At 41.4% G+C, this 14,209-nt stretch overlaps 1 protein-coding gene across 1 annotated transcript; it reads left to right on the top strand.

Annotated features, from left to right (window-relative positions):
- The first annotated feature begins 2,945 nt into the window (after nucleotides 1-2,945).
- Nucleotides 2,946-12,493, top strand: LOC109757999 (mediator of RNA polymerase II transcription subunit 25). Its single transcript, XM_020316846.4, has 15 exons — nucleotides 2,946-3,212; nucleotides 4,095-4,125; nucleotides 4,227-4,290; nucleotides 4,418-4,548; nucleotides 5,225-5,434; nucleotides 5,534-5,599; nucleotides 6,104-6,314; nucleotides 7,598-7,644; nucleotides 7,729-8,505; nucleotides 9,260-9,313; nucleotides 10,481-10,509; nucleotides 11,133-11,201; nucleotides 11,315-11,399; nucleotides 11,523-11,609; nucleotides 11,695-12,493. Exons 1-15 carry the CDS (start codon nucleotides 3,100-3,102, stop codon nucleotides 12,211-12,213), a joined length of 2,493 nt encoding a protein of 830 aa, XP_020172435.3. The 5' UTR covers nucleotides 2,946-3,099; the 3' UTR covers nucleotides 12,214-12,493.
- The last annotated feature ends 1,716 nt before the right edge of the window (nucleotides 12,494-14,209 follow it).

The following is a 14,209-nucleotide window of genomic DNA, read 5'->3' on the forward strand; positions in this document are numbered from 1 at the left end:
AAATTGTGGGAGTGCAGATCAGGATGTCCTCCAGGTTCAATAACGAAAACAGTTGAGGGGTTTGCAAAAGTGCTGCGATGGCCACTTGTCGCTCTGCCATTGGCCTAGGACTAAATTGTCACATATGGTGCAAGTTGTAGGACAGTGGAGTGGGGTTTTGCAAGTTTTGGACTAAAGCATCACACTTTGTGCAAGTTGTAAGACTTGTGGTGCCATTACCTCACATATAAAGTTCGAAATAAACACTGTTTTAATCCTAACTAGTAAACATACGATAGCTCATTCTAACTACTAACAAATTTCAGTACAAATTAATACTTATATGGTTCAAAAAGTTCTCGGTGCCAAACTAGGAAAAGTCCAGTCTCTTCTTTTTCCAGTTGTTGATGCTTCTCTGCTGCTGTTGCTTCCTTTGCTTCTACTCTTCTTCTTCGGATCCTTGTCTAATATTTGTTTTCCACATTGCCTCAGTCATTTCAACTTTTTGCTCTTTCAAGTTTCATTGTCAAATCGTCCACACCATAGTCGGAGGTACCAACATCACCAGCCATCATATCTTCCTCCCCAGCACAAGTTCACCACAACCCTATTTTAGGATCTAGTTACGGAGGATGTAGCATGCAAGAGCAAGCCTAGCCGAGGTGGTGAAAGGGTGAAATGGCTTTTGATCCAAGATCTTAAATTTGTCTTCAGAGCTCCATATGCCCTCTCAGTCGTAACTCTAAGACTATAGTATCTAAGATTGAAGAGTTCATGTGCAGTCCTAAGATAATTCACAAAAGGGAACTCGTTCAAATGGTACCTGTTTTCTTGAAGGGTGGAAGAACATCATGCCAACATGCATAACCATCATCTCCTAGGTAGAACTTGCCATCGGAGATATTGACCTCATTAGGTCAAGCTATGTTGTCAATAAGAATGTCAGCATCATGGTCTGATCCTTTCCAACCAACACATACAAAAACTTCATATCAAAGTCAACAATATGAAGCACATTCTAACTTGTGTAGTGCTTTCTACCCTTGTATGTTGCAGTCTGTGACTTCAGCACTCTAACAGTCACGTGAGTATCATTTATTGCACCAATGCACTCTTGTGATGGCATGGAAACATGGTGTTATGGTTGTATTAGCACAACACAAGCATATCAAGGCATGAACTATGAGTAGTGCTCACCTTGAAATATAGATACCATTTTGAGTTGTTGCAAATCTTGCCAGGAGTTTGCCCGGTTGATGCCTTGATCATCTCCCATCCGAGCTCCCGAATAGCATACAAGACTTGTTTGAAATATCAGAAAATGGCCTCAACTGATCTTGTGAACATGTTGTGAATAACCCTGAACATCTGATTATGACCTACAACCTGAAGAGACATGACAATTTGCTCTTCCATAGAGGCGTGGATGTTGTCTTCTAGAAGCCCCATGATCATAAACGTCTCCACACGCTTGGCAAAAGGTGCTCTTCACATTCAAAGCATCCACAAAGCCTCTATGTCATTGCAGTTGTAGATGCAGTTCAAATTCGCTATCATATCTCTATCTCGGATTAACATTGGACCATAACAGAGGATAGGCTTGTCACCCCGATGAACAACTATCTTATGGACCAACATGACCCAAGTTTAAGTCACAACTATAAGTGTTGTTGCCTAAACAAGTAGCTTCATCCTTCATCCATAAACCTAACAGGCGACATCGATGGTGCCGTGAACAATGGCGAAATCGACCCTACACTGTATCTAATAATGACCTAACAGAGGAGAGGGGTTGCATGCTGCTTACCCGCTTTGGAGTCGATGACCCGCATATGGCGCAGACGAGGAGGATGAGACGGAGCGGGAGATGAAGGGGAGAAAAGCATGTCCTATTGTCTTAGATTGAAGTCGCCACCGCTGCTTCTGCAGATATGAGTCACCGTCGCCAACCAAAAAAAGGCAAGAACTAAGCTTGGGTTTGTCCTAGCGCTAGAGGTGAGCAAGTAAATAGGAGGAGGAGGGGCGGGGGGAGGGGGGTGATGCTAGATTTCACGCCATCCCACGCCAACTGATTTTCGTCTTCCACCATCTCCGAGTCGATTTCCCGCACACCGTCACGTATGCCAAGCCCCACTTTTGTGCCCGACCCTAGTATGGTCGCTGGAAATGGCCGACTTGGGCGTTCCTAGCGAGTCAGGCTATGCGTTGCTTTAAGGTTTGTGCGAGTGCGAGACAGGACTCCGTGTATGTTACCAAACGGTTTTTTCCTGCACCTAGTGGGCCTCTTTGGGGTGATGTAGACAATTAAATGTGTCATGCATGTTTATGCATGTCTATCGTTCACACACACAAATGTAGTTGTATGTTTGCTGGCTACGTGCATCTGCATGTCCATCGGCCATGCGCCATCTTTGCTTCCGAACAAAACCTACAATTAAATAAATTGTCCCAAAGGCGTCATATTCTAGGCACACTCATAAACCGTGCGAGACTTCATGTTCATAGGCCGCACCATAAAAAGGTCGGTAGCCTCCAAAGGGACGTGAGTGCTAGACTAATGAGGAGGTAGAAGAGTGAACGAGAAACATGTTATATTTAGTAGTCATAATAATCTTGTGTAACAAATCTCATGAGTGGCGAACTAATTCAATAAATAACAACCACTGAATGAACTAATAAATTAGAAATCTGTAAATACCTTGTTCTCGAAATAATAGCATCCTCTAAAAGCGTATAAAACCGCACCAATTAAACATAATTATTAAGAAATAAATAAATACTTCTCTGCAATAAATAAATAAATAAAAGGTTTTCTAGAAGAAAATAAATAAGTACTACAAGAAATTACCGATGTATGCCAATCTCTCTGTGGAAACCCCGGAGGGCCCAGGGTTGCCATAAAGAGAGAAGAGTAGGGACTGAACGGGCTTTCGGCCCTGGGCCTTATAAAACCCAGACCCGTTTACTTTCTTGACCGTGTCCGTCGTCCTCTCTTTCTCCGCACACAACAGAGAACCCACGTTCAGCAAAGGGGGGTTGTGGGTGGTGGCCGCCGGTCGGGGAGAGAAATTGGAGCGGATTCGCGAGGGCGAGGCCAAGGGGATTCGTGGAGGTTCTGCGATGGTGGAGGGGATGGGTTCGGAGAGGCAGCTGGTGGTGGCCGTCGAGGGCACGGCGGCGCTGGGGCCGTACTGGCCCGCCATTGCGGCCGAGTACGTCGAGAAGATCGTTCGGTACGCCCTGCGACGCCTTCTGCTTTTAGGGTTCCGGCGTGGAATTTAGGGGTGGTTGTAGGGGTGTGAGCAGGCTGGTAGGGGAATTCGAGCTCTTCTTCGTGACCCCCGGTTAGGTTTTCCGTGCGCAAACTGCCAAGTAAGTGGAGATGGGGTGTTTGTGAGGAGAACGACCTTCCGATTCTAGTCCCGGTGGCTCGGCAGGTCGAGTAAATTCGATCACCATAACTTCGGTTGACATGCCTTTCTTGGATTCTCCCTTGATCCATTTGAAAGCGTGCCTCCTTGAGTGTAGTTCACTTGATTCTGATGTAAAACTGGGTTGGTTAATATGGGTTTTCATGATAGTAGTTTATTAGCTTTATTAGGTGGTGTCTTGATACGGGAAGATGAAAATCATCGTGTGCCTGAGTTCATCGTATTTGAAAGGAAAACGTGATTCAACTTTTGGTATGCTGCTGATTGTGTCCCCATTCTTTTGTACAACCACTACCACGGCCATGTCTGTTTGGCTACCTTTGTTGGTTAAGTGAAGTCTATTTTGTACTTCTGTTGTTGCTTCTGCTTGGTTGAACTTCAGGTTTTCATTAGTGGTATGTCTTTCTTCAGATTGTTTGTCATATTAGTCATCTTTTCTTCTTGTTGTGGTCAATCATGTTGAACTTGATGTAGGTGCAAGGTTTTCCTTTTCTTTTAGTATTTTTATTACTGTTTCAGATGGAGGTGAGTCAGGTCGTTGACAATTTTTAGTTCACTCTGTATTCTCCGATGTCCATAGCTCTATAATAGCTTTTCTTTTTGTTTTATCTTGAATATGCTCTCACATGATTTTGTCCAAAAAATATTATCACTAACTCATGAAGCATTTTAAAATTTGTGCAGGAGTTTTTGTTCTACTGAACTATCAGGGCAGGTAACTCCCTCCCTCCTGATTGTTCTTTATCAGAATTTTTAGTTGATCCATTCTTCTTGAATTCTGTCAAAGTTTAACTTATTTTCTGATGATCCTCGCAGAAGCTTGCAGGGGTACCACCTGAGCTTGCATTAGTTGTCTTCCATACCCACGGACCTTACAGTGGTACGATTTGATATCCATTAATCCTCCATGCCCTTATCATTTAACATTATGATTTATCTCAATGCTTTCATGTTTAGTTCTGTATAAAATAGCTAATTTATGAAAATGTGCTCCTGTTGCAATGCAGCCTTTATTGTACAACGCAGCGGTTGGACAAAAGATATGGATGCTTTTCTTTCATGGTTATCAGGAATATCATTTAGTGGTGGAGGCTTCAGTGAAGCTGCTATTTGTGAAGGTCTTGCTGAAGCACTGATGGTATTGATGTGTTAACATTGTTCACACTCATAACTCTCTAAGTTGCTTTATTGTTTATGTTCAAATAGTTCTTAAGTCTGAGTAGTGCAGATAATTTTCTATTGAATAATGTAGTTATAATGAAAATCCGCGCCTAGTAGCATAACACAATACATTTAGTTCACCTACAATTTTGCTGGGTTGAGCCCATTTTCTTGGGACATTTCCTACAGATTGGTAAGTGAGGTCTCATTTTTTTCTATATTCTGCTCTTGTATTTCTTCCATATTAAGGCATAAGCACTGGAAATAGTTACTGGACCTGGACATGTGTTTCTTGCATTTGTACTTCTTTTATCGTCATATTTCATGCTGTCTAAACTCCAGCTTTATTAATTGCTTTGTTATATTTTCTAGAAAGTGATTTTGTATATTTGTGTTGCTAGTGTTCCCAATATGGTCCAGAATCTCTTCTATTTTTTTTTCTTGCACAAGCTATGGTTTGAATGAGAAACTATGGAAGTGTTTGACCTGAACTGCAGCTATGGCTATGGCTATGGTTGTGGTTGGATTATGTAATAGACATCAGTAGTTACTCTCAATGAGACTGACACGTGAATGGTCTTTTGTGAATGTATTGTATTGGTTATTAGTTTGTTATTGCCATGGTGCTTATTTCATTTCATTTATGCAACTAGATACTCCAAGGCAGTCCTGGTAGCAGCCTGAATCATCAAAATCGTGAACTTCAAAAGCATTGCCTACTTGTTGCTGCAAGTAATCCTTACCCGCTGCCTACACCTGTCTACCGCCCTTCTGTTCAAAGTAGTGATCACAAAAAGAGCAACGAAGCAACAAAGGAATCATGTCTTGCTGATGCTGAGACTGTTGCAGTCTCATTTGCTCAGGTGCTGAATAAATACCACTATCTTGCATTATATTCATTGCGTATCTCAATGGAGTGCTAAGCAGTACTTGGTTGGATCTAATTAATTTTGTGGATGCAGTCCTCTGTATCGTTGTCGGTGGTATCTCCTAAACAGCTACCAACACTGAAGGCAATATACAACGCGGTAATATATTTGTTGTGTCAAACTTGATAAACTGTTTCAAAGCCTACAATTTTGTACTTGCTTCTTTATTTTGGTTTGTCCAAAAGGAATCTTGAATGGTCCTAAATGTCCACTCCACTCTGCTAGTAGCCTGCTTAATTGCCTAGTCCACTCCACTTGTTGCCAAAAGTTTAGATGTCCTTGTAATTGCTTACTTTATGGTCCTAAATGTGAACTGTCCTCTTTTCTAGTAGTTTGTAAAATAAATGTCTTAGAAATTCAAGTGTCACACCACATAACTTGGTTGTGGATTAGAAAAAAATCCACCCACGTCAAATCATCATAGTATTTAGCACAATGGATGAAATTTCAAGATAATGCCTTTCCCTGATCTCCACATTCCCCCACTTCTGTCATGACGGGCGTTGTAAACTTACATGATTTGAAGCTGACCTTAGGCAAATCCTTGAGAACTTTGTTGTGTGAATAGGCACTGAATACTGATACTACTCGTATTTATTGCAGGGAAAGAGGAATCCTCAAGCTTCTGATCCATCAGTTGATCATGCCAAAAATCCACATTTTCTTGTTTTGCTGTCTGAGAGTTTCATGGAGGCTCGAACCGCTCTAAGCCATCCTTTACCTGGGAACCTTGTCCCAAACCACACCATTACAAAAATGGATACCGCACCTGCAGCTACTGTGCCAGGACCACCTTCGAATGCCACTCCCTCAGGTTGAACAAATGCTAATGTTAGGCTAGTTTCACTGTGAGGTTTAGCCTTTGATTGTTCCTGTTTTCATAAAACTTGTGTTGTGCTGTTGTTATGATGTCTGCATGGGCGGGATATAGAGAAAGCTTAAAAAAAGAATTATAGGAGTTTCCCCTAATTTTGTGTGAGTTGGTGCAACAAATCCCAGCTGCAATTTGATTAAAGAAAAAGAATGGTAGATTAAAGTAAAAATGCAATCTGGGCAGCCCTTTGGGTTGGGACCACAAATAAAAAACACTGATAGACACTTCTTGCTGCATATGCTGGAAGTGCTAACTATGTAATTGCAGGCAAACAAGGCTTGGAGAATGCCCTTATGGGACCCTTTGCATAAAACCTGCCTATACTAATAAATCTTAGCAGAAAAGCATGTGAGAGCCCTCATATACTAAATTTCAAAGCAGTAAAGTAAATGTGCACCTGAATACTTATACCAAAGAGGCACTTGAAATATTTGATGTTTCAAATCGCATGTGGCCATGATGTAATGTACTGAAATACCCTACTTACTTGTCTAGTTGAAATGCTTTGAGCCAGAGCTGAAGGAAAATGATGTACTGAACCTAGAACTTAAATGCTTATCTTTCATAACAGCTTGTAGTACTACTGGCTTCATATTTGTTTTTCTATGTGTATGATGAATGTTCTGTGACTTGTGATAGTGAATCATCCTAAATAATGGTGTATCTGACCATTGGCTAAGATGTCAGCAGCTAATTGTTTGAGTTGTTGGTCAGTCATTAGACTAACTTAGTCATGTCTGAAATTGCACCTACTCCCTCCGTTCCAAAATAGATGACCCAACTTTGTACTAACTTTAGTAAAGTTAGTACAAAGTTGGGTCATCTATTTTGGAACGGAGGGAGTATATGCCTATCATATGCAATGCAGACATCACATGGTATTAGAAGTATCCATGCAGATACCAGGTGCTTTTTTCGATGTATATGAGTGTTGATGTTGTTTCTCATTTGTTTCATGAAGTACATTTCACAATCGCACATTCTGAAATGCTGGTTTTTTAGCTCCTATATATATATATATTCAACGTTGCTATGGATCATAATTGTGACTAAGTTCGCCTATCTATTGAATTAGGGTGGCACATTTCTGATTTTGTTTACACGTTCTAACTAAGAACTCACTGAATAATATTGCAATGTGTTTTTTTTTCTGCTTTTACTCTTATCATTTCGTTATAACCCTACTAAATTGTCATGACTAAAAGAAGTTCTTATATCTCCAGTGAATGGAACGATGATGGGACGGCAACCGACTGCAAATGTTAAAGTGGTAGGCTACAAAAATATGTTATTATTTTACTATTTCTATATGCCTTTTCCATTATAAGCGTACCTTAACGATTTGCATTTTCAGGAGCCGACAACTATACCACCAATGGTTTCTGCACCTGCATTCTCTCATATGACACCTATTTCAAATGTTGCTTCTCAAGGTGTATCAGCAATGCAAACTTCTTCACCATCGATTATTTCACAAGAAACAAATGTTGCAAATGAAATATTGCAAGAGCATAAGCCTTTAGTAAACCCTATCCAACAACAGGTTCGGCCTGGTGGCCCAGCAAATGTTAGCATCCTAAACAATCTTTCACAACATCGACACTCTTTAACAGCAGCTACCTCAATGGGACCTAACATGGGGGCAACACCTATACAAGTGCACATGTCAAACATGATATCGAGTGGCATGACATCGACTCCCGCTGTCATATCTTCTATATCTGGAACAGTACAGCCAATTGGTGCTCAACAGTTGGTACAGAACACAGCTCTCGGTTCTTTTGGGTCAAACACTTCTACTGTATCTGGTAATTCAAATATTGCCGTATCTTCTTCTTTGGCTAACATACAAAGCAACATGGCCATGGGACAATCAGTGCCTTCTATGGCACAAGGTGGTCTGATGGCTGGTCCACAATCAGGACAAGGTGGAATTGGTACGAACCAAAACATGATAAATAACCTTGGGACTACGGCTATCTCTTCTACGCCTACAATGATGCCAACACCAGGAATGGTCCAGCAAACAGGAGTAAACGCTCTTAGTGCGAACAACAGTTCTGCTATGAATATGCCTCTGGCACAACATCCTAATGGCCAGCAACCATCGAAGTATGTCAAAATTTGGGAGGTAAAGATTTCAGCTTGTGTTTCATGCTCCTTGCGATAGTAGCTTTGCAATATAGGTTGCTAAATGCAGCATTTTAAATAGCGGTATGCATGAAACTTAATATAGCATCAGAGCCAAGAGCTTTTGGGTTCAAGTCTCGGATTTCACAATTTAAATAAAGAAAATTGCTTGCCCTCTTTCTGTCCATGTTTAGGCCTTATCAAGCCACACATGAGGGGGTGTTGAAGTATATGCGGATTGTCCAACCTTCTCAAAATTTTGGATTTTTTTGTTCTACTGGTCAGTGCATGAAGCTTAATAGAAATTACGTCAGTAAAAAGTACCCCTCTGTCCCGAATTAGTTGTCTTAGATTTGTCTAGATACAGATGTATCTAGACATGTTTTAGTGTTAGCTACATCTGTATCTAGACAAATCTAAGACAAGTAATTCGGGGCGGAGGTAATACATATTTATGCAATATGAATTAGAGTGGCAAGCAGACAACTGAACAAATACTTGTAATGATTTTGAACTTTCAAATATATATTTCTCAAAAAGTACAGGGTTACAAGATCATGGCTTGCCGTGAGGAGAGGTAGACAGGCGGCTACCTTATCAGCCGGTTCTTTTAACCGAAGAGCCCAAAGTTAAAAAACATTACAAATGTTGTTAATAGTGGTAGCACTTAATTCACGATAATCTTGCTCATGCTGTCTTGTGTCTTTGCCTAGGGGTACAGTTCAGGACATGATTTTCTTCTGTTCATATTTCAGGGAACTTTGTCTGGGCAAAGGCAAGGACAACCTGTATTTATTTGTAAACTTGAAGTAAGTTCCTATTTGTATGGCTGAACTCTCACACTTTCTGATACAGTAACAGTTTTTATGCTCTCTGTGGATCTGTATGCGATCTGAAAAGAGACCATTTCTTTTATGGGAAAGCAGTTCAGTCCGTTTCGTCTAAACATGGCATATGTTGTTTTACTTTATTTTCTGTTTGTACTACCCAATGATTCCATGCATTACTGCCTATTTAATTAATCATTCATGACAAAAATAGCTCTTTCAAGTGTCCTCTATTCTTGAGACCGTTGGAAAGTCGGTGCTTAGAAAGAACATACCTTTTTTATCTGAACAACAGGCGACAATCCTACTGAGTATTATGTGTATTAGTAATCAAGATCCAAAATAAGAATTTACAAAGGAACAATTGATAGAATCTAAAAGATAAAGCAATAAAATACATCCTCCGTTCCAAAATATATGTCATTCTGGTAGGCTAGTCTACCAGAACGACATATATTTTGGAACGGAGGTAGTAGATCACAATGGACATATTAATGTCCAACCATTTGACCCCCTGACATCTTAGATGAGATCCTGATTTGCAATCATTTCAAATCCAGAAGCAACATTCTCTTTCATCTAAGCTTATTTTATGAATGTGTACTTTGTTTCTCTGGATCCAACATTCTGAATGAACCAGAGCATTGTTATTAGCTCCTTGAAGAATAGGTTTGGCTGAACCGGCCTGATTTCTAGCTGAGGCGAACATATCCAAGATATATAAAGGATTTGTTCCAAGAGGTTTAAATCAAAATAGAGATAGTGCCCAATCTTCTGAAACCTGATTAATGCAAAGAGCACCAACTTAACTTCCTCCACGTCAAAAGCCTTACTCTCCAATCCTTGTGTTAACTTTGCCATGAAGTATTGTTGAAAAAAAAACTTACCATGCATTAAAATCTGCACCAAGATACTAGTACACTTTGTTTTTCTGAACCTACTGAAAATTTTGTGAAGCATGGAACAGAATATCGGTTTGTGCTGCCAATGCTCATTGTTTTCACGGCCTACACCTTCAAAGCTGAAACCAATTGTTATACTTTCGGATTGTGTACTGTAATTTGCTATCCTCTTAAATATACCATACCATATTCTATCTTTGCAAAGCATTTCAATGTTGTATTTCTCATCTTATCATCTGTGTTGCAGGGTTATAGGAGTGGAACAGCGTCTGACACGTAAGTCTTTAAACTGTTGCAATACTATTTTTGTGATCATTGAGATTAAGAAATTTTACAGCTAGCTGTTATTGTTGTTCTTTTTCTTGAAAATGTATCGTTTTAGCAGAAATATTGAATTTTTAGTGGACACCTACACCTTGTTTGTGAAGTCATTCTCATCATACTATCTGTAATACATCCTGTGCATCCCGTAACTTATCTGAACACACCTATCAGCTATAGGATTATGGGATGCTAAGATTAGTTGCAAACCAACTAAATACCAGTCGTTGTAGGTTGGTATGTCATATTTTGTTTCTTTGGCAGCACCTGCCAAATTTTGCTAGTGTACTGATTGCCAGATATATTCATGAATGTTTTCTTAGTGCAATATCTTACCTGCTGTTCAAGCGCAATTTCAGTTGGAAACCTGACAATGTTTCTGAGTTCTAATATGATACACCCAGTGAAGAAGCTTGTTTTCCTGCACTTTGTTGGGCAACTTTGAATGCCATTTGCCTTGACTCAATAAAATCTATCATCGTGTCTTATTTTTCTCCTTAAGTTTTACAACAGCGCTTTCATACAATCTGCAAATCATACCATCCCTAAAGAAACTGAAGCTGTACTTTTATATTCAGACTTGCTTCAGACTGGCCAGAAACGATGCAGATCGTGCGCCTCATAGCCCAAGAGCATATGAACAACAAGTTTGTCGCTCAACTAGCCCATGCTTTTCCTTCTTAAAACCGCTGCCTTATTGTGTGTTCTTCCTAATATCATTCCTGCTCAACTTTGGTTGTTCGATCATGTAATTGTACAGGCAGTATGTTGGCAAGGCGGACTTTCTAGTATTTCGGACATTGAATCAGCATGGGTTCCTCGGACAACTACAAGAGAAGAAACTGGTGAGTTGCTCAGTGCTTGTTTTAACCTTGTGGAATATTTATGATCTCAGTTTGAACTGCACTTAATTAAGCATCGTATCATACATTTACTTCTTTTAATGTTCAAGTGGTTCATTGCTTCAGTGTGCAGTGATTCAGCTACCTTCACAAACTTTGCTGTTGTCAGTGTCTGACAAAGCTGGGCGCCTCATAGGAATGCTGTTCCCAGGGGTATGTTTATAACTAATTGATTGATTACCGCAACTTGTCTCTTGTATTCATCTGAATCAACACTTCTCTGCCGAGTTTTCCCCAGGATATGGTGGTATTCAAACCACAGGTCTCAACTCAGCAGCCACAGATGCAGCCACAGCAGCAGCAGCAGCAGCTACAACAGCAGCAGCACCAAATACAGCAGCAACAGCAGCAACTACAGCAACTGCAACAGCAGCAACTACAACAGCACCAAATGCAAATGCAGCCTCAAGGCCAGCAACTTCAGCAGCAGCAGCAGATGCAGCAAATGCAACAGCAACAACAACAGATGCAGCAAATGCAACACCAACAACAGCAGCAGCAGCAGCAGATTCAACAGCAGCAACAGATGCAGCAGCAGCAGCAGCAGCAACAGCAACAACAACAGATGCAGCAAATGCAGCAGCAGCAGCAGCAGCAGCAACAGCCTCAACAACTCCAGCAGCAGCCGCAGATGGTGGGTACAGGGATGGGTCAGCAACAATTCATGCAGGGGCATGGTCGGGCGGTGCAGATGATGCAAGGAAAGATCACGCCACAGGGCCCAGGCAACATGTCTGGAGGAGGCTACCTATCTTGAAAATATCGCGTGCTAGCAGGACACTCCTTGGGTTCATGAGGCTCCTTGGAGATTTGGCACACCCAATTAGTGTGGTGGTTTTGTGCTTATGTACAGAGCATTGCGAGTCTGTCAGCTAGGGGGAGTTTGCTTACTATCTCATGTCTAGTCTGTAGCTGAGGTATTCATCATCCTATTGGATTGTACATTAGAACATATTCAGAGGATTGACTGGAGAGGGACCTATAATCTGGAATGATTTGCTAAAGATAAAGTTACATTTTCACACCGTTAGACCAAACATGCATTTGAATCTTCATATGCCGGCAATAACTTATTTCCAACTTCTCCATGCTAAATGGAGGGGCTGGGGAGGAGGCACTGGTGTGTTACGAAGAATCCTGATTGCTGTGCCAGGTAGAGATGCGTCCATGTCCGTGACAGCTGTAAATGAACTAGTAATGCAATGTTGCTTTAATAATGGTGCTCTGCCCGCCGCCGTATTGTTAGGTGACTCGCCTCACCTAAACACCTAGGTATCTGGAAATCCTAACTAATGAATTTGCAGCCGGTGGTCGACAAAATGGCGAAGAAGTTTTGTTTCACAGCAATGCCAATCTACTCTATGATGGCATTTGAGTTCCTCGAGTGGTTGGTCCCAATCAATAGTCGGAAAAAGGCCGAGGATTTCCACGAAAGGCGAAGCCGGTAGAAATTTGCAAGGGCATGCAGGTGTGGGGGGCGCGCACCTGCCCAGCTGTGCATGCCTGCATGATTGCTTCGCGGTCCGCAAACTCGTTGGATTCCTGACACGGTTTTAAGTTTCAGTTTCTGAAACTTGTGATTTTCTCTTTCCTTCGTATAAAGTTTCAGTGGTTGAAACTTGGTGAAGTTATAAAAAATTGTCAGAACGTATTCAAAAGTGGCCTTATTTCAAAGCCCACATCACAAGGAACATAAATATGCAAGCGAAACATAATTTGAACTTTTGGATCAAAAGTACAAAAAATTAAAATTGAAACCCAAAGAAAAATGGAGTCAGTGCCCCCGCACCCGCGTGCCACAAAGTGCTTGTCACAAAGCGGATCCTTTCCTCATACAAAGATGGATAGATCGGGAGGAGGGACAATAAAAAAAGTAGCCCTTACGATATGTTGTATGTTCTGTTAACCTTTGAGTAATGTTTTCTGGAGTTTTATAGTTACGAGTAGATGTTAAGATATTAATCCATATGTTGTATGTTTTGTTAACCTTGGAGTAATGTTTTCTAGAGTTTTTGTAGCCATAAGTAGATGTTAAGATATTAATCAACACGGGAAGCAGGCTCCCCCTAGGTCTAATCTAGGGTTCCTTACTCTGGAACAAAGAAAAAGGTGCGTGCCGCACTCATAGGTGACTGCGAGTGAGATACTCGAGGAAGGTGGGGATGACGTCAAAAGTTCCTTTGGTGGTGGCCTCGCTTGACTCCCCATCTACCCGATTAGTTCCCTCGATTCTCATGTTCGATCTTGTTGGGTGAAGGCTGGGTGTGATCTCTGATCGCAGGCAACTCTCGTGGTGATCCTGCATGGCGGAACAAGGTGTGAAAGCGATGGCGGAGGAGGATGTGTTAGGGAGTGGTGGAGGAGATAACAATCGCTTCTCGGGAGAAAATCTGGAGGATAGGTATGGGGAATTGAATTCCATACGGAAGAAGAGGATGAGCTTGATCCGTCAGAGGAATTTGAAGGCCCGGCCAAGGAGGTTTTGGCTTGGAATATTCAGAGTTCACACCAGTAAACCTTTCAGCCATGTAGTTTTGTTCAAGGCTATGCGCAATGTGTGGGCATCATCACAGGGTGTGACATTCAAGCCAATGGAATACAACTTGTTCCTGGTGCAGTTTCTCTATATAGGAGATGGAAATAGAGTTATGGGCGGAGAGCCTTGGGTGTTCAGGGGATCTACAGCTGTTCTCGAGGAATGCGTCAGGCTTACCAATGTACCAGAGTATAAGCTTTATCGGATTCCAGTTTGG

The sequence above is a fragment of the Aegilops tauschii genome, chromosome 5 (assembly GCF_002575655.3).
Source record: "Aegilops tauschii subsp. strangulata cultivar AL8/78 chromosome 5, Aet v6.0, whole genome shotgun sequence".
Classification (NCBI taxonomy): domain Eukaryota; kingdom Viridiplantae; phylum Streptophyta; class Magnoliopsida; order Poales; family Poaceae; genus Aegilops; species Aegilops tauschii.

What these genes read in the sequence shown, in the direction of transcription:
- LOC109757999 (XM_020316846.4), top strand. Translation starts at nt 3,100, where the DNA reads ATGGTGGAGGGGATGGGTTCGGAGAGGCAGCTGGTGGTGGCCGTCGAG. An exon ending in TGAAGGCAATATACAACGCG is followed by an intron (nt 5,600 to 6,103) that starts GTAATATATTTG and finishes TATTTATTGCAG; the next exon opens with GGAAAGAGGAATCCTCAAGC. An exon ending in TTCGAATGCCACTCCCTCAG is followed by an intron (nt 6,315 to 7,597) that starts GTTGAACAAATG and finishes TTATATCTCCAG; the next exon opens with TGAATGGAACGATGATGGGA.